A 20,439-nucleotide genomic window follows, 5' to 3' on the forward strand; every position below is an offset into this window, starting at 1 on the left:
AAATAAAAAAAGTTAAAAGGTAGAGAAATTCCCAAACGTAGGAGACAGAAAGTTTAGACTAAATTTTTTACAAGGGATTTATTTGATTCAAATTATTCTTTAGCAATAGATAAATTTCACATTTTTGAGACTTAGAATATACATATACCTTCCTTCAGCTGTTCTGCGCTGAATTTTCAGCCCAGTGGCGGATTTCAAACGAAATTCCCAGGGGGGGGGGCTGACCCCCCACAGCAATTCCCAGGGGGGGGATCGAGCTCACGAGCCCCCACGTAGTCGGCGCCCATGCTATAAATCCAAACCCAAATCAAGTCAAGCCATGATACTTCGGTGGGATTTACGAGCAACTACCTTGGGAGATTCACCCTTGAACTCTGTGTTTTGTGTTTTGTATAAGAAAATTAGAGGGATAAAGCTTGTTGTGACTTGCAGGACTGTCGGAAACGGGGCTGAGAGGAGCCCTACCCCACAATTATTGTCAAAATGTAGTATATTTCCTTTATAACAGTGTACTGAATGAGAAATAGTACAATTGGCAGCCCAACCCCCTCCTCCCTCCCCCAATATGAATTTTGTTGCAACAGCACTGACTTGCATTTCCCCCACTAATGCACATTCAATTTTTTTATAAAAAAACAAAGGTCGATGTTGGAAATGTCAATTTTCATTGTTTCTGAATTATGATGTCATGCACTTTATAAGGTTATAACGGAAACACATACATATGGGCGTAGTAGGTACTGCAGCAAGAATTGTAGTCAGTTACGAGAAGGAGCTCCAGTAGAAAGGATATATATTAGAGACAGCCACTACCTGGCGTAGGCCAGTGGAGTGGTAAGGAGTATCTCACACGGATTTGTCCAGTTATCATCAACCGGTTAGTCATAATTAGGCCTTATAAAAATATGTCATCATGGTGTTTTCATCATCTCTGCCTTGAGAATCCAGAAAGATACATAGAATCTTTACAACATTAGGTACTATTACAGAAAACAAAAACATTTCCAACGAAAACTTGTTCTGGAGGTGTTTTCACAACAATTTTGACTTTTCGATATTTCTACTGTTATGAAATTATGCTATGTTATGAAATGTTCGTGATCTTTCTTATCACGTCAAGAGATTTGCTTTCGTTCTGATACTGTATTTAGATGTGGGAGATATATTTTTATCCCTTGTGTCTTAAGTTCTAGGCCAACAGGGCAATCATGTTTTGGATTTTACAAAATTTCGTTGTTCTCAGTTTTATCACGATTTCATAGTTTCTTAATTGTTTGCTTCGAGTACTAAAGTTTCTTAATTTTTTCTGACTGTTCAGAACTCGCTTCTTAAAGACAGTTTTTTGTAAAAAAGATGAATGTAACTCTACTGCAGACACTATCGTAATGCATGATTCATTAGTGAATCGACGAGTCTGTGGCCTCTAACCCTAAAAGTGACTAATGCAAAACAAATCTCTGATCTTTTTAAATGATCTTCTTGTCTATCAAAAATCTCTGACAAAATAAACATGGCGTGAGTCTCGTTTCAGTTCAGGGACAAAAAGATTTGCGTTATCTTTTTAGAGATCAGACGCCACGTGCTCTCCTTTGTATGTTCCAAGCAGGCAGCTGTCGTTTATAACCCAGTCCTAAAGGGCAAATTCTTGTGTTGACATATCTTGATGACCTAACAACACAATCAATGAACGTTACAGGCACTCTAAACGTAACATTCCTCAGATTTATAAAAATATGACAATATAATTAGATTTTTGAACAAGTTGCTTTGCTCTTGTTGGTTGATCAGATTTGGAATTCATTCGTGTAGAAATCGGGTATGAGGTATAAACAGTCCTAGTTACTGGCTTGCTTACAACTTCCAGAGAAGTCAGCTTCAATCATTTTAAAGCATTGATTGGAGAGATGAAGGGTTTTGGGAGGTAAGGATGGCTTCTTGAAGCAGTCAGGGATGTTGCAAACAGCCGGGGGATAGTTGACTGCAATTGCTTAAATGCCAGTACCTTAAATTTATCAAGGGTTAGGGAAAACTTTTAAGGAAGTTGTGCTGCTCCAAAATAATTATCCCCTCCCCCTCGCCGATCCTTAGTGCAACAGTATAGAGAGAGAATCCGTTTTCTTTCCCGCGTTGCTTCATTTATCAAATGTCCTGCCTTTCTAAAAATACTGAGCCCTATACCGACTTAACATTACTGTGATCCCACAGTCTCTATTTGTTGACTATTCCTCTAATAAGAAGCCTCCTCGTTAATCGATTGTTCACCAGCAAATAGAGCATAACTTGAAATTTCCCCTTGAAAAACAAGTCAAGCGACGACCTTGTCCCCATCTCTTGATAGCTTTCCCTTGTCCCCATCTCTTGAAAACTGAGAATTTTCGGAGGTACTGATGATGTCATTGCAAAGCGAGGAAGAAGTGAAGCTTCTTTATGCTGAACCTGGGAATTTTATGATCCGCTGGCAGAGCATATATTCAGTAATTAACAGCTGATATCAGGAGGAGCAACGTCAAGTAAAACATTCTCAACTTTGTTTTGTGACGCAAACACAACAAGAGATATCATTGTCATCAAAATTTTCTTTTGAGTTGTAGATTAGCTTAATACTTTTGTCATAAATCCTCATAAAACTTGATTGCTAAGGAAGTAGCATTAAAACCAAAGGATCTGATCAACAAAGCACTTTGCTACTTCTAGTTTGGCATTATTGAAGACCATCTGCAAATATAACGTTTTTGGCAAGCTTTTTTCATTGGTAACTCAAATAAACCGCACAAAAATCGCTTTAAAGAATCAAACGATTTACCCTAATGCCATATTGTCTTCTAAAGAAATTAATATACAGAGTTTTTCATAAACTTTAACAACAAGGAAACGGCTGTTTAGACTATCTCTTAATTCCATTGTCTTTTTTACCATTCGAGTGACTCTATAGCTGGTGGCTGAATTAGATCTGTATTCTGCCCCCTTATTGAAACATACAATTGAAGTTTTACTAAACACATACTAGATTACCGATTATTGATTGGCAATCGGATATGTTGTTTTTCATAAACCTTCGTCGATAAACATTAGCAGAGTCACTATTCAAGTGAATAGAATTTACAAGCAACTGAGATAACTAATTCAAAGAAGCGTAAATTAAACAAAAAAGAAGCAAGGAGACATCCTTGTCAAAATATTCACGTTTTTGTAAATGCCATTATTTAAGCCAATAACTACGTTCTGGTCCTCACATGTAATGTTACTTTGGTACTATTTTCATAAAGATAATAAGCAAAGAGGGAAAAAGAAAAATTCTTAGATGTGAGATGCCTTTAGGAGTGGAGGTTAAACAAAGAAACGGTATTTATGGTAATAGTCTTACAGAAAGCAGTTTTTAGGGGGTAATGGCTTGTCAGAGAAGAGTTTAGGGAAGATGTTTAGTTACAACTATACCTAAACTGTCGTTTTTGAAGGTTGTTTATGGTTTATTTATGAAATCATTAATAAATCACTGTAGCCCCCTTTCTGGATCTTTATCCTTAAGGATCGTAGTTACCTTGTCTTCGAATGAATAAAGATCTTGTAGCATTAAAATGTTTACTTCTTGGGATCTTCACGTACTGGTTTCTTAACAAGCAATATTAACTGATTGACAAATAGCAGACTCTTAAACTTTCCTAATCCTGCTACATTCCTTTAAGGTTTCCAAGAAGCTTCACACTGCAGATATTCTGTGTTTGATTATTCTCAATTTTAAGTAAATATAACAGGTTTTCTATTATAGTTGTTATAAGCATAGACCTTTGAGAAAACAAGCACCATTTTGTATTCAGCAATGAAAATAATATGAGCAGTCATTATGATTGCGTTTCAATTGCCATTCATCTGTCTTGTTATCTGATTAAGTCATTTGACTGGAGAGACGTATTTGTTGGAATATCAACCTGCTTTTATTTAGCATTTCCATTTGTCGGTCGCATCTCTCTATGGCGACTTTTATCAATACCTCATTGAAGCAGGCTAAAGCTTCTCAAAGAAATCACACCCGGACAATTCGTTGGCACATAAACCTTAGTAGCAAAATTTGTATATCTTGTCAGGGATCATAAAAGCAACCCTAACCCAACTCCCCCCTCTTTTTCCGAAAAATGCTCTGCAGCCTCTTATCATATTGTATTTAAAAATGTACAAAACAAGACATGGACTTAAACGGCCATAAGTTTACAAGTTGAAATGATGTTTGACGCCCTACTCAAAAATCAATGGCAACTCTAATACCTTATCATAAAAACAGGTCATGTATTTGAGCACTATGAAAGGATGCTAGGCTAGTTTAAAATGAGAATTCCCAGAATCGATATACTAGTTCTTACCTTATAAGGTAAAGTTTAATTTTCGTTTAGAATTGAGTGAATATCGTGGTGTTTATTGTCTGGAGTTAAAAGAAACTGAATCGAACATTGAAGCTTGTAAATAAACAAAGAGAATGCTAGATGTCTGTGTTTTTACTTTCCAGCGGGCTATCAAAATGTTAAAAAACTTCGGTCCTTTGATCCATTATAGCAAATATTGTGACGCAATTATGAAGATGTGAATTCGTTTAATTGAAGAGTCCGTGATAAAGTTGTTACCAAAGGAGAAGTACCACACCGAAATGATTGCGGCACCCTTCACGCAGCATCGTACATACATCTGGATTGCGCAAGAGTATGGTATTCAGCAAAGAATCAACCTTCCCTGCAGGCATCATGCAATATTCTGTGATGTAATTTAAATGCGATCTTTCAACCCTACACCTTAAAGTAACATTTGCTTTCGGTTAATCTTAAAAATCTTTATGTTTAAATTCAAATTCGACATTTTTCATTGACATAAAAAATTCTTGGTTTGCTCACACCCTACCCCGCTAATTTCTTTGCGTTTTTTCAAAAATCTCCAGGCTTACTTTTGGCATTTAAAATGGGGTACCACCTAGGGGCGTCGTGGCTGGGTGCAGGGGGCACATGCCCCCTATTAAAAACCATTCGGCAATTTAACAATAATATAGTTAGGAAATAAATTAAGTACCAGAATGGAAATATATCGGTTGTTTAAAACACGACGTTTCGAGCATGCACTCGTTATCAAGTGGCTAGAAAAGAAACGAGCCAAGCAAAGAAAAGGCAAAGATGCGACGCAACAGAAAAATGCGAGATACCCAGAGCAGGGTGTTTTTAAGTTGCTATTCCAAGTTTCACACTTAATGCGATCATTAATTGTCGTGAAGTTCTATTAAAGAATAAATCAAATTCACAAAAAGAACAACTGAATGCAAACGGCTGCCTTTCACCTGAGCATTTGATATTAAATTCATTTTCAGAAGTTATGCTCCATAAACTTTCATGATTCATTATTCATTCGATAATTTGTTCGAGCCTCTGTCAATGCATTCAGTAAAATAGACTACCGATTTCAACTTGCTATTGTTCTGCCTTAAATCCTAAGTCTCACAAAACTTCTATGCCTGTTAAGATTATAAGAACTAAGTCATATAAGAAGCAGTCATGACCATCCAAGATGGGAGCTCAGTGAGAAAAAGCAATGTTAAACTGATCTTGTATTCAAAAGATGCAGAAAAAAATTAACTTCTAGCATAAAGAATATAATCAGATTTTTGATAAACATCTGAAATGAAAGCAACAACTGGATAGATTCTCACGATAGCTTCCAAAAGTGCAAATATTTACGACGTGATGCATTCTGAATGTTAAACAGTCAGATTGCACTGATCATATATGCCATAAACAGTCACCATAACAAACTATTAAGTATGGTTGAGTAAGCATATCTAAGTGCGATGACGTAACCGTCAACGTTGTGCTGTGCTGCATAAATATTCTAGGGGGAAAAGTTTTATTCAGAAACTTTGTCTACACTTTAGATTTTTTAGTGGTTGTCTAGCAAGAAATTTTACATTCATCATTCATTCAAGGAAACTTTTCTTAAATAGAAAGAGGAAAGTCTGCTCGATTATTTAATTTTCTATCAAAATAGTCTATGACTTAATAAAGAAAGAAATCAATCAGTGAATCAATGAGATTTATATGCTTGTGCAAGCTGACTTTGTTTTGGCTTATTTGATTCCTGTAGGCACACCTTGCTTCTTATTATTTTGTGTTTAAATTTCTTTAAATATTTTGTAATAATGTACATGACTGCAGGTCTTGCCCCCCTTGTTACGTCATTAAGCAAAACAAATTTCGGAAGTCCTTAGCCTGTGCTCCAGACCCTTATCCTTCAGGTTAAGGGTCTGGAGCACAGGCTAGAAGTCCTTTGATCTATTCGCCACCAACTAACTGATTTACAACTCCAATGAGATTGTCAACATAAAGTAAATCACAACAAGGAAGTTCCGCTTCCATGATAATCTTCTCAATTTGTTTAATAAATGATTTATGCCGGTGGCCTACCAACAGTTAGTGAGAAACGATAGCATTTCTCGATGGACTCCCCATCTGATTTCAGTGTGTTGTAAATAATGACTAGTGCTAGTTGTCAGTCAGTGACAGTCAAATTTGGTATTCGTCACTAAGAGCTTTCAGGCTCCAGTTAAGGTCAATCTCTAGCGGAGAATTTTTGAAGACAACTATCATATGAATGTACGAAAAAATTAGCAGCAAAATGTTCAGCACCTTCTTTACAACTAAAGTTTAATCATACTGGCATCAAAACAAAAGCAAACAAGTATCAAATTTGTCAGAAGAAAGAGACGCTAAATGAGGCCATCTGCCGGATTCTATATATCATGCGATGAAACATTTGTCGATAAGTAATCGGCGGGAACAGCACAAAACGACAAGGAGCAATTGAAGAAAATAAATCTAATTTGAAGAATTAGAAATAAGGGAAATAGACAAATATTTTGACTTAGTATGCGGGGTGTGATTAGAGTTTATTGATGCAAATTTGATCTATTTAGATTCGGTTTTTTCACTTTGTTTTTGGTGCTGCCTGCCTATTTCCGAGAAACTATAGATTTTTAGTTAAAGTTAACGGATGTTGAAGGTACTATGGACAAATGTAAATGTTACAATGGCTTAATGAACATCATCTCACTTAAGGATGTGCTATTCATTCGTTTAAGTTTCTAGCAAACCGTCTAAGAAAGTTTGCTGTTCGCTTCTTCTTGTACAATTATAATGTACAAGCATGTACTTCTAACAATTACATGCTCGGCAGCTTTTCTCTTGTGTCTATCTCAAGACAGTTTTAATATGATTAAAGTTAAAAGTGACGTTCAAAATATTGGACAATCATCAAAATAAAATCATGTAAAGAGAATTAGTAAGTGTTCAGCATTCTTTAATTTGCCTTTTTTCTGATGATCTTTGCAAATGTTTTATAACAAGCTTCACTATAATTATTCATTTAGATTGCTACATCGAGAGTGCAATGCTGCTTTTTGATTGCTACATCAAGACTCAATGCGGATTGCTACATTGGAAGTCAGCATGGAAAAGTCAAACAATTAGACTAAGTTAGCCTTTGTTTGGAAGAGTTTACAGTATTCTTTCATAAAAACATATGGATGCTATGCTGAGAAGACAAGCTTCCATTTGTAGAGGCGGAGCAACAGAACAGCTAGTAATTAAAATTAAAGATTCAAAAACACATTTGTCATTTCAGCAGAACATTTGCAAGTTGCAGATTGGATATTTGAGCCTGTTGTACAGAGCCTTTTTAATCATTTTTTCTGTTTAATCACTAGCTGTGTCAAAACACTTAGGTACTTTCAATTCAAGTAATAAGCACCGATGTTTCTCTTAAATGCTTTAGATGTTTCCAGCTTTTTATGTCTCAGTAACTCAAATCAAATCAAAACATTACAGATTTTCATTACGCCCATATATTAGTTTGGTTTTATTTCTTCCTTCGACAACCAAAGCGATCTTTCATATAGAAATAAAGGTAAATTAAGTTTTGAGTCCAGCATAAGTTAGATGAAAGACAAACTGTCTCCTTGTGAAACTCCTTATTTATATGATTTCTCCAGAGACTCTAGTTTCTTTAGCTTTACGATATTGCACGAAATCAAAGTTCTGTTTTTCAATAGCCAAGTACGATGGCTTATACAAAATTTGCTTTTTAGCATCAGGTTAAAGATATACAACAGCTTATGTGTTGAAAATTTACATATTGCTCAAGAAACATTACACATCATCTTAGCAGCGTCTTTTTATGTGATTCTTTTTTGTGTTTAAATGCTTAAGTAGAGGATAAACGTTACATTTGATAAAAGTTTGTAGCTTTTTCAACAAGGTGCTTTAAAAATCGAGAAAAAACAATGTTTATTGTAAAAAAAGCACTTTCATTGAACAATTAATTTTTTTAAAAAAGTCCATCATGATGGAGACCATCTTTACATTTCGTTTACGATCATTACGTACGTAATGCTTATTTGAAAAGTAAAACTTTGCCTTGAAGGGAAATTTTAGGTGGCACATTTCGTAACGGTTTCGATATCCTAACACAATAAAGATATTAGAATATACGTAAATACTGGTAATATTGATGATTTAATCAATTAAAGTAATAATTATAACAAAAACGGATAAAGATGATAGACTAAAGATCGAGCTTTTCAAATTTCCTTAATTACTTGAACAAATAGATTATTCTGAAATGAGTTTTCGAGTAGCTTTCGACAAATCATGTTTTCTTTGCATTGTAAATTTGCTCTCGTTCTCTGCGATCTACAGCAGGCATGAATACCATTTAATGAGTTTTTAGCTGCGCTCTGGGCAGAAGAGTTTTTGCTAAAAAGTCGTCAACTTGCACAAAATACAAGCAGCTTTCTCATGAATTTTTAATCAGATTTACTTACAGATTGGATTCCTAGAGATAAGCGTAAAGTTTTTATTGCTTCGGAAAGAATTTATCAGAATATGCTTTTCGTACCAATTCAAATAGTTATATCTCAGGATATGCAGCTTTATTTTGTTAGAAAAGCTGCATCTAAGAGATTTGCTTGATGACTAATTTGCTAGTTAGCTGTTCATTTTCGGCTGTTAGCTCCGTTTCTTATCAATTAAAGATTTTTAACTTGAAAATTGTTTTTTGATTTACATTTAACGCAATTAAATTGGAATGAAAAGTTGCCTAGCAATTATTGCAGCTGTGATATCGCTTGCATAACATTTTTTTGCTGTTCTTGTGTCTGCTGTTTTGAAAGATTAGTATTCCAATATAAAAACTGACCAAATCCCATCTATAGCGCATCGTGCTCTTTATCGTATTTCTCAGCCTTTTGGCCTAAAGGGCGACGTTTCAAGTCGGTTGAGGCTAATCTTTTAAGAGTTCTGTCTCGTGAGAAAGATGAACTGGGGTTCGTTGAAAGAAATTGCAGTGTATGGATTCAGGAAACTCTTGCAGAAAATGTGAAAAAACAAGCCCTGTGAAAAGGCGGAAAACATCTTAGGGTCTTATCAATACGAATGAAGTGAAAAAGGGAATTGTGATCCTAAATTCCCCTTTATTTATCGTATCAAGTCCTTCGGCTATGTAACTGCTCTGGGTACCTCATTATCAAACCTGTTCTCGTGTGGACAATGGCTTCAAAATTGACAGTTATTTTGCCATAAAGTAGCACACATTAATTTTGGTAGATTTACAAAGGAAAAATTGAATAAAAGTGTAATTGCTGCAGGAGTCTTTATGATTTTGGTAGATTTACAAAGGAAAAATTGAATAAAAGTGTAATTGCTGCAGGAGTCTTTATGATTTTGGTAGATTTACAAAGGAAAAATTGAATAAAAGTGTAATTGCTGCAGGAGTCTTTACCATCGGTTGAGAAAGCAAGAAACTGAAATGGCCTAATGGCCCAGAAGACTAAAATGTTGCATTTTCAATGGGAGGCATTGCCTTCAAAACAATAGTGACAATAAAAAAATGGCGAAAGCATCACAAGTCCCAAAATGAAATAAATTTTAATGATTAGGAAAACAATGCATAATTTATTGTCATAAACATCAGGTGATGTCAACAAAGCTATAGAATACATGCATTCTATGAAATTTTACTTTGCAAGTTTTAGGAGAAATCTCCTAAGTTAGGATGAAGAAGATCCACTTGAACACATGTCTAACTCGCCAAGGCTATCTGTTATTGTTGGAAAGATACGTTTGAAAGTTTCTGGACTTTGGTATTGTCGTGAAGGGTTTTAAGAGACCTTTTACTAAAGATACCGCAAATGAAATCTTGTAATTTTTGTTTACGTCATCATTTGTTGTTTTTTTATTCTGTGAATGCACCAACTGGATGCCGTAAGGTGAAGAATTATGAAGTATTGTATTAGCAGTTTGAGAGGCACGTCTCATCTCGATTAGCAAACGAGTCACTTTTGACTGACTATACAGTGTTTAATTTTGAAGGTTAATTAAACAAGTAATTCACACAATCAATGGTTTGTGTTCATATTAGCAGATCAGACAAATTCTTTATTTACCATAGAAATCGTAAGCTATTTATAAGCAAGCATCAAAGGCAGTTGAACCTTCTGTTTGTTAATTTTGGTAATAGATTTGGCAATTTTTCAAAATCTGTTTGTTTACTATACAAGCTTCCGTCTGCTTTGCAAATCAAAGCAAAATAACCGTAAATATATTATGTCGTGATGCGTAATGTAACGGCGTCGAAAACAGCGGGTATGATGCTCACCGTCTGGTCGATGTCCCTCAAGGAACAATTCTGGCGCCATCTGTTTGCTTGCTTAAATTCTCGACTGGAAAAGTCTTATTGAAAGAGTCGTTAAGAAAGTTAGCAAATTTCGAAAATCTTCATAATGCTGTACTATGCAAATTTAAGGTAGAATAGAATAGATTTGATTATCTTCTTAGTATATCTGCTTTCAAAGTAATTTCTGAATCGGAAACCCGTCGCTAAATTTCCGCATATGTGTTAATTCACTCAATAGTTTTTGGGAAGATGCCTTTCTGGCTTTGTTTCAACCAAAGTAGTTGTTTGAATAAGTTATCAACAACCTGCACTTATCAATGACACATATCATGAAGATTTTAGATTTTTGATTTTCAGTCGCCGTTAGTCATTCCCTGTCGAGTTTGTTTCTATTCAAATGAACGTTTCTACTAAGTGCTCATTTTCACGATTTCAGGACTTACTTAACAAGGAACGAAAAACCAATACAATAAAGATTTGTTGATGAAATGATGTTAAAATCTCGCTTTTGTAGATTTATCTGATGCAAGATAAGAAAGTTGAAGTTAATCATATAGGTAACTCGCTTAAAGAGCTTTCAGATGAACAAAAGCAAATTGCTTGGGGGAGGGTTGACTGTTTTGATAAGCAAGGTCAGAATCGCTCCAATGCTAAAACTTTTTTAGTTTTCAATGATTTCAGCACAAAAGCCTTCTCAACAGACTAGCGCTGTTTCACAGAACTGTGCGTGCTTTTTTACAATTATTTATGACATTGATAGATTTGAGAATATTCTTGTTTGCTTGTATTATCATAATTTTTACTAGGTATTTATTTGATTAATTTTTTCTTGTATGTACTGTTCTTGATCATGAAAAATAGTGCAAAATAGACCATCATAAATTTATAGCTGGCTTAGGTTTTAAATTAAATAGTATTTTTGGCTCTACTGGCTAAATTTTCGTAAACAAAGACATAAATGTTGTTATATCTTTTTCAGCTTATAAGAAATGTATTTAGACTATGAGTTGCATGTGAACACGTCACCTTAATTCGTGAACACAGAGTCAGATTATTTTAGAATGCTATTGCTTTATGGTTTTTTCAACATGTTAAGCAAAGGTTAATGGTTGAAATATTGATAACATTAAACTCACTTCGAGTCTTCGTTGCTTAAATAAAAAACTGCAAACACTAAGTATAAATATATTGTATTTCTGCAACAGATTTTGTCGACTTGCGCATTATGTATGTCGATAACGTTTTCCTGGCCGAATCATGCCAAATTCACCGTATCTAGGAATATATTCATTATTTTTGTGTTTAGAGCAAGATTAATCCAAGTTGCTATTCCGAGTTTCACAACTTTGCCTACATAGGCGGAATCGAGCATTTTATGACAGAATATATTCAAATACTCTGGTCATGCAAAGGTTAAGATTACCAAACCTGTCAACATCATTTTCCACATATCTTGTAGCTATCATTTATTTGTTTAACGACATGATAACAGATTGCCTCCTTGGGCGTATCAACAGTTTTTTATAGGCACCTCCCCACCTAAACTTTCATCCACCCCCTCCCTGCTTCTTGGGTAAGCTCCAGTGAAAAGTCTTAATGTTAATTCAAAATGGTGCTGACTTGAATGCTGCAAATCTTAATTCAAGTGTTTCTCATAGACCATAGACTATCTAAGTAGTAATTTGCTTGAAAAATCTCAAAAAATCTTATAAATAGGTTATCGCAAGTATTCTTATCAAGATATGCCAGGCAATGATCACACGAGCATTTGCCACACTGAACATTAAACCATTGAGCAAAATTAGATGCTTATTCTCTTATTCCTTGAGCTCCATTTCGCTTAATGTAAGCAGAGCCTGTGCGTTGGTACTAATTATGGATGATATATTCTTTAAAGGTGCCTTTAGATTACACTTAATACATATATGGTGGATATTACACATGTTATTGAAAGATGTAGAGCAAATTAGCCTTCTCAGATCTAGATCGACTTCAAAATAATTGCCTAAACAACAACAAATTCCCTGTCTTATTCAAATTGGTTTCATTCATAACGCTAGCTGATACAATAACTTGTATCAGGTTATTGTATTGATCTCTGTTGTCTGGGTAGAAGCTACGACGCTGGAACAAAATGAGTAGCTTTCCTGTGCATTCTTACCACATATAGTTACTTATTTGCGTTCATTCATTGCTGCAAAAGCCCAATAAACTTTAAAATTGCACTTTTTTCAACATAAATAAACAAAACATATTTATTAGTTTAAAATTACTTACTGTTTGTTGTCTTGTTCATTCAGAAAGCTAGGCCCATACACCAAATCAGGCAGTGGTATGCGAGAAAAGGCCAACAAACAGGCCTTAATGTTGAGCAGTATCAAGGGAAATGAAAGGGAAGATTCTTTTGTTGGAGTTTCATCTTGGGAGAGGCTGATGACTTCCCCTTTTGGAAAGGCCAATAAAGCATTGCTTTGTTTAGGGTTTCTTTGTTAAGGAGTGGCTGCTAGTTTTTGCATGCTCGAGAATATCCATATCGCTCAATTGAAATTATCCTATTACAATGCCTGCCAAAATACTGGAATTCTAACGTCGGTTTTCAAGGGAAACTTTATCCCCTCCGTTTTTGAACAATGTCACCTTCCTTGAAACGACGTTGGAGATAAGAAAATACGTTTCTTCGTGTGACTTGTATGATATTTTTCTAAACTGTAAACACTGTTCTTGGGGTGGGAGAAGTGCTCGGGGAAAATAATTAAAAAGTACGAAAACACAACGCAAACTGTTGAGTGTTCAAATTTCGTTGGTAGGCATTGTAGCATTCAGGTGTTTCTCTTTTCCCTCCAACTTATTTTCAGCGAGGACTTGTTTTGACACCAAATTTTTCCTGATACTCCATAAACATAGATTTGCAGTTTTAATTAGCATTAATAATTATTTTCAATGCCATAAATAGATTTATGCTAAGGTCATGGTTAGTTCGGGACAGTAATCACATCCTCTCGCCTGATTATGTCCAATACTGTTGAATATTCAAAGTCTGTTGTAGAGACAACAGGTGCCAGACACGATCATCTTTTGCAAGTCTAGGCATTTCTTACTAATGAGAATAATAATAATGATTATGCTCTGCCAAATTTATATTTCGGAAAAGTTTCTATAAAAAAACACGCGATTTCCAGGAAAAACATCTTGTATAGGACGGTAAAATAGGAAATTTTATTTTAATTTTGATATAATGTAACCAGTTCTTCAGTTTTGCTAAGTGTTTTTGCATTGCCTTCTAGAATGTTTTCCATTTCTGGAAGGTTTCTTTTGCATTCTATGCACTCCTATAAAAATATTCTATGTTTGTTCACCTCAATTTACACCTTCTGCAACTTGCGCAGCGTTATGTGCTTTAAAACCAGTCATGTTTAGTTTCAATTGTAGTAACGTTGGTCCCCTTTTATGTTCAATATATTCTTTTATCTTGAAATTGCAGCCTTGAAGCCGTTGGAAAAGTATCAGAAAATATTATGAGTACAGGTAAAATGTAGCTTTAACAGTGCCAAAGTTGCATCGAATAAAAAGAGCAAGAATCATCGACAGACTAACATTTCATTTTATAGAAAAAGAAATTTATAAATTTAAAAAAACCTTTATAAAATGCTAACTAGAAACTAGTAGATATCAGAGAAATTACATGACATTGGATGACGATTTCAAAGTTATAAAGAAGACGGTTTCTAAATTACAGCCATACGTGAATGCTTTACAGAAAAAAGGAAACGAAGAACCGTATTTCGAGTAGCTGTGGAGGCGACAAAAACTGGGTAGATTGAAACGATGTTAATAGGAGTAGAAACTTGGGAGGGGGGGGGGTAGGGTGGCAGAAATACCTTCTTTTATTGAATTTTTTTCATAAAAGATGATACCTCTGAGGTTTGATATTCGTTAACAGGATGACTATTATTTGGAAATAGATGGTATTCGAATGGCACTATTGGAAGTTAGGCCAAGAAATAGCTAGCCTAGAATTGGATTCACCAATTTCTATAGCTGAAAAAGCAACACCCTATAGGTATCAAAGGAGAAAAGTAATTGTGGGGGTTCGTGTACAACACGTTTGTGTTTCTAGAAAACAGTACGATTACGTTACAAGCGCCTAAAACATGTATATATTGTCTGACAGATTTTATACCAAATTTCTATAAATCACACTATACAGAATTATCATACAAATACATTAACAACGACTATTGTAGACGCCCATCACCAAATTGTAGTCTATAAAAGATGGAAATATGGAAAAAGGATATGTGTAACAGCGAATGAGGGGTTTTTCTTATGTATTGGTTAAGGATTCAGACGAATCAAAGGACTCAATGAATTTCCTTAGTATACGTCAAGACTTATAGAAATCTTGCTAAGATTTTTTTTAGAAAAAGCGGAATATTTGGAAAAAGATGTGAGATCAGACAAATACCTCAGGTAAGAAATTTGGAAGTCGTGGGTTTGGAGTTAACGCTTCATGGATGGTATACGGTAACACGAAACAAATAGCTTATCTTTGCAAAGATGTACACAAAAAGTACAATAATACATAGATTGTAAATAAACGATATTTGTGAAACACCGAGGCCATTGTAAAAACTGCTGTTTTACAAAAGACTAACATCCTTAGAAAGATAGGTTATGTGCCTATAAGTGTTGGAACTGGGAGACCAATAGAAAAGGAGGTATCCACATTTGGGGGTATTTTTAAGACAGCCAGTCCCTTTGAGATAACAGCAGGTTGTAGATAGCTGATTGGCCTCGGTGTTCACGGTTAATGGCAAAATGCCTTTCGATTCCCAGTGGAATTTTAATAACGTTTTTGTAAACTCTGCATAAACAGAGGTCAGCAAATCTTGCTAGCGATTCGTACAACGGTGTGGCTTCTCTTTTCAAGGTCCAGAGGTTGATGCGAGTCTCAATGAAATGACGCCTGTTAACGATAGGTGGCGTATTTCATATAAACCTGAATACGCATTGACGATAAATTAGCGTTTATCTTGCAAAAGTCATACAAAGTTAAAAGTCCAATGAATAAACTAGTCTCTGAAAATACAAAAATTAGGAAACAAAATAAAGCGGGTTAGCTAACAAAGCAGCATTAATTTGCAAACTTATGGATGATTCAGTAGAAGGGTTGTTTTCCGGGACGCCGGATCAGTTTCAGCAAAGAAGAAAAGGTTGGCCTAAGCGGCATAAGGCTTTGTAAAGAGGGGGAGGGATCTTATGAAGAAAAGGGGGAATGTGTATTTTTTCGATAATCGGAGGTTTTAGTGTTCTTTGTGATCCAACGTCCTTTTAGAAGACCTGCTATTTAATCCCAGCAACACTGAGAACAGGCTTTAATTTAAGCATTGTCGCATCTCTAGCGATAAAATTATTGTTACAACGCACAGTTTAAAAACAACAGTACCAAGCAAGCCAAGAGTGAGTCTCGTTAGGGACACAATTTAGAGATGATGCTCGTAATGCAGTGACCCTCAAGACGATGTAAAATAAATTGAGCCTTGATCAATTTATTAATAATAACCCTGGCATGCATGGTTCTAGTATGATTAAATTTCCCAGGACCTTTCTTTCTAATAAACCATCACACCGTTCTACAAATTATCAATATCTCCACAAGGAGCATTTAAGCTATAACAACAAACAAACGAGGCTAGTAATCGAAGAATCCTTGCCTCAAGGCATGGAGTCTTCTAAGCAATATGAATTTCCTTTGGCGCTCAAGCTCTTTGTCAGCTAAAAGTCTCTGCTCTTGCGCTTTAAGTTCTTGTGTGAACTCGTAAGCCTTTTTCAAGATCTGAATCTTCGGGGCCTTTTCGTTATTCATCAAATCTGGGAGATTGTCTCTAAGAATATGAAATCTCATCTTTAGATCATTCCTCCTTTGTCGTTCTAAAACATTATGTGTTGCACGGCTCAATTCCGTTTCTCCACCATTCTTTTCTGTATCATCGACTTTGCGAAAATTTTCTACAGTCTCGATCTTAATTTGTCGAAGGTACTGATCACTCTGCTGCAGCGATGCCAACGAGTGTGCCCCAACACTAGGTACTAATGTACCCACATTATGGTTATGGTGTAATTGTCCGATGTTTTGCGTAACTTGGTTACGCCCAATCTGAGCGGAATTATGCGTTAAATCGTCCAAAAAGTCAAGCTTTCTCACTACAGGAGAATTCATTATGCTTGGGTTTCGCTGCATCGAGTTTGGTACCGTCGATATAGCGCTGTACGATCTTTTCAATGGCTTTGATGGAGAAACAGGGGAGAGCATGCATTCTGGCACCACTGTCTCACGCATACTTGAGATGCAAGTTGGCACTGTGGTTGTGCCACTTCCTGCTTGGATGTCTCTGTACGTCGTGATCGAGAAGGAACCTATCAAAGAAAAGGTTCAGCGTTAAATAACCAAATAAGCTTCAATTGGTAATTTCGTAAAATGAAAAAGAAATTTAAGGATTTCACTTTCGTTTGAAAAAGATGGCATTTCGGAAAATTTGTAGTTTTTTTATTTTTCTAGGGACATTGATCAAAAAAGAAAACGAAAGGTTTATAGCTGTAAAGTGCCTAGACGGCCGGGAAGATCATTGTTACAAGCAAATAATGAAACCAAACTCGCCTCTGTTATTTATTCAGAAAGACTCGAAACTTTACGAACCGAAAGAGAATAATGGCACCGTACCTTGGTGTAAGCGTGCACTAAATCGTAAATATATACTGGTGCAGTATCTAAGTCATTATTTCTAACAGCTTCTTCGAAACTCCACTTGACCGGGTCGTAACATATCGAATTCGAGACTTCATTGGATTTTTCTTAGAAAGTCAACATCTTAGGTTCAAAAAAATAGTTTTTTGAGTGTGTGAAATTTCTGTGTGAGATTTCAAACCCCAGTCAATTTCGATGCTTGATTGAAAACCCCTTTCAGTTAATCTCACCCTATCACTATGGGGTGCACTGACTTTTATTGAATTTAGCGATATTTTGGCGCAGATTTCGGCGCAATTCCCAAACTTATTTCAAATAAGCGCTCGTCACAAACCCACAGAAAGACAGGCACAGTATGTTGCTAAAATTCCACATAGAGAATGTCCCTGATTGATCTGATAATGTGTGTACAAGAATATTTTACATGAAAAGATTATTTTGATTTTTAAACCGTGTTATTGTGTTGGAAACTACATGATATGGCAGCATATGTCTTTCTCATGGAAACTATAGTTTTTATTTTTACAAACGGGGATAGATATTCGTTTTAAGTGTTCAGTCAATAATTTGAGAAGAGCAGTTCCGAGTGGTTTGTTTTTACACAATAAACGAAACCGAGGGACTTCTTTGAGGTATGAAAAGAACGAGGGAGGTTCTTGCAAAACTTTCGATTGGTAAAAAGGGCTGCGTTTCTGTATTTACCCCTCCGAATCAGAAAATTGTAAACCCCTTATAAAGTTCATAAAAGAAGTCTGACTCTTCTCGCCTAAACAGCTTGAGGCAAGAAAGCAAAGAATATTGACAATTATTCTCGATGAACATTGCTTGGTAAACCACGGAATGATTAAAAAATCTTGCGACAAATTAAAAGTTCTATTTTAAGTGTCCGATACAATTTAACGAAAGTTGTTTTCCAAATCCTCGAAACCACTCTAACAAAAACGCCATCTTTATTGTTGGTTTAACTGTCATTGAAATCCGCATACCAAGTATTGAAAAACATATCATGATCTAGGATTAATTCAACTTGAAAGGTTTTCTTTAAAGCCTTTTAATGTGAGATTTCATAGTTGACTAGGCTAGTTATTTGTATAATTACAGCCACGCGTCGAGGTTTTGTGGTAGACTTATTTTAGAAAAGTCCATTGAAACGGCACACGACCATTCTTAAAGACAAACCTCTACTATACGTCCTTACACAATCGTGCACAAAGAATCACAACTCTTTGCGAAATCTTTATTTGTTTCTATTTGTCATCTCCAAAGCAATTTGAAGTCTCACGAGGACTCATAAACATTGGATTTCTAGTCCTAGCAACCACGACTGTCGAGTTACAATGTCTTTAACAACTTACTATTCCAAATAAGAAAGAAAAATTTATCTGATTTCAACTTAAGGCATTTTTAGAGAATTTCAAACTTTCGTGAGACAGATGACCTATTCATTACAAATACCCTGATATTTTTGGCCATTTCGTTTGGACCTGGATAGATTCAAAACGATACGAAAAGAAATTAAACATGATTTGTGTCAATTCAATGTTTTGACAATGTTTCCAGCGCATTTTGGTCCAATTTATTGAGATGATCAAAGATGGCAGCAAGATAAAAGGCTTGATGCTTAAAGAACTGGACCAAACTGTCACTAGAAGACGTTCAGGTTATCCCCTGTTGTGGCCTAAATCTTCGGATTTCACAATTTAAGGACTGGCGCTTTCGAGTATAGTAATTCTAGAGGCAGCTTACTGAATATTATTTTACAAAATGACTTTCAGTCTTAAGGTAAAGTTAGGGATCAGATTCTAGGAAATGCTCATTTGACGCCAACAGAAATTTTCTAAGTTCAAAAACAATCCACAAAAGGTTATGGACAGAAATCATAGGTTTTGCCTTAGTTTTCAGAATTTTGTGAAATCATTTAAATCCCTGAAAGGTTCTTTATTTCGATATTTTCTCAATATTCTGTTAAAAAATTCATACAAGGTAAGTTTCAATTTAATACAAAATAGAAAAAAATAAGAGATGAATTTTTAGCCTCTTTAAACGAGTAAAGAGCTGTTTTCCAAGATCAGATTCAAAGTAAAATCAAGATCCTATCAAAATGACAGCAATAAAAGCACACATGTCTTACAATAGCAACATACCTTTGAGCATAGCACAACAACGTTCTGCCAAGGACAGGCAAAGCTCTCTAAACAAGATAGACTGCACGTACAGTCTGCAACAAGTGTGTGGCAAAAATGACGAGGATAGATCTCGTACGAAAAACCCTTAAATTATGAATCAACGATTAGCGTGGGAGAGGGACTATTGCAAATGTGCGGATGCAAGACGCGAATTATCTTTAGCTATGCGCAGGTTAACTTGATTCAACACAGCTGATAGTATTAAATTCTTATATTGTTAATTAGCAATTGCTTTGACTGTTAAACATCGAAAATCTGAACATCGTTGCTGACTTCACTCGTTGCACCTGCTTTAAACGACCCTAATACCTTATAGTGTAGCTTCCCATCCATCTACATGCATTCATTTATCTTGGAAAACCCTTCTTCCACCTTCGGGACAAGATAGGTATATGGAAAGGTAAGAAAAGCATTTGAGCACTAAGTTTTTGAAAGCAGGCGGAGGATATTTTGTTTTAAGTCTTACCGAAAAGAAACTGCCATCTTCTGCAAAACATTTTCAAAGACCCTCTACGACAACCATTAAATTCCCTTTCAGTTGCGAAAATTGAGGAAACCGTTCCTTGTCAAAAGCATTTCTATTGCCATCATGACAATACAGTCTGCTTTAGCTACTCGGGTGCATGACTCGGTTGAACGAAAGTAGAGACTTTCATTTTGGAAATTTTGTTTGCCGAAATGTTCTTGTGGCAATCATCGAGATTTTGAAAACACTGAATCAGAAATTAAGCAAAAGCACTGATCTAGAGGTGTCAAAATAACAAAGAAACATGCTTAAGCCAGGGTTTATTTTTTGGTGGGTCTCGGCGAAAA

General features: G+C 35.5%; 1 protein-coding gene across 2 annotated transcripts in view; it reads right to left on the reverse strand.

Annotated features, from left to right (window-relative positions):
• Positions 1-14,276: 14,276 nt before the first annotated feature.
• The window catches only part of LOC135695354 (uncharacterized), a 44,206-nt gene continuing 38,043 nt past the window's right edge, over positions 14,277-20,439 (reverse strand). For both annotated transcript variants that reach the window (XM_065214423.2, XM_065214424.2), the window contains one exon: positions 14,277-17,112. In XM_065214423.2, coding sequence (XP_065070495.1) covers positions 16,388-17,112 — 725 coding nt within the window. In that variant the 3' untranslated portion in view covers positions 14,277-16,387. The remainder of the gene's footprint in view (positions 17,113-20,439) is intronic.

The sequence above is a fragment of the Rhopilema esculentum genome, chromosome 2 (assembly GCF_057945365.1).
Source record: "Rhopilema esculentum isolate cy_ngs chromosome 2, ASM5794536v1, whole genome shotgun sequence".
Classification (NCBI taxonomy): domain Eukaryota; kingdom Metazoa; phylum Cnidaria; class Scyphozoa; order Rhizostomeae; family Rhizostomatidae; genus Rhopilema; species Rhopilema esculentum.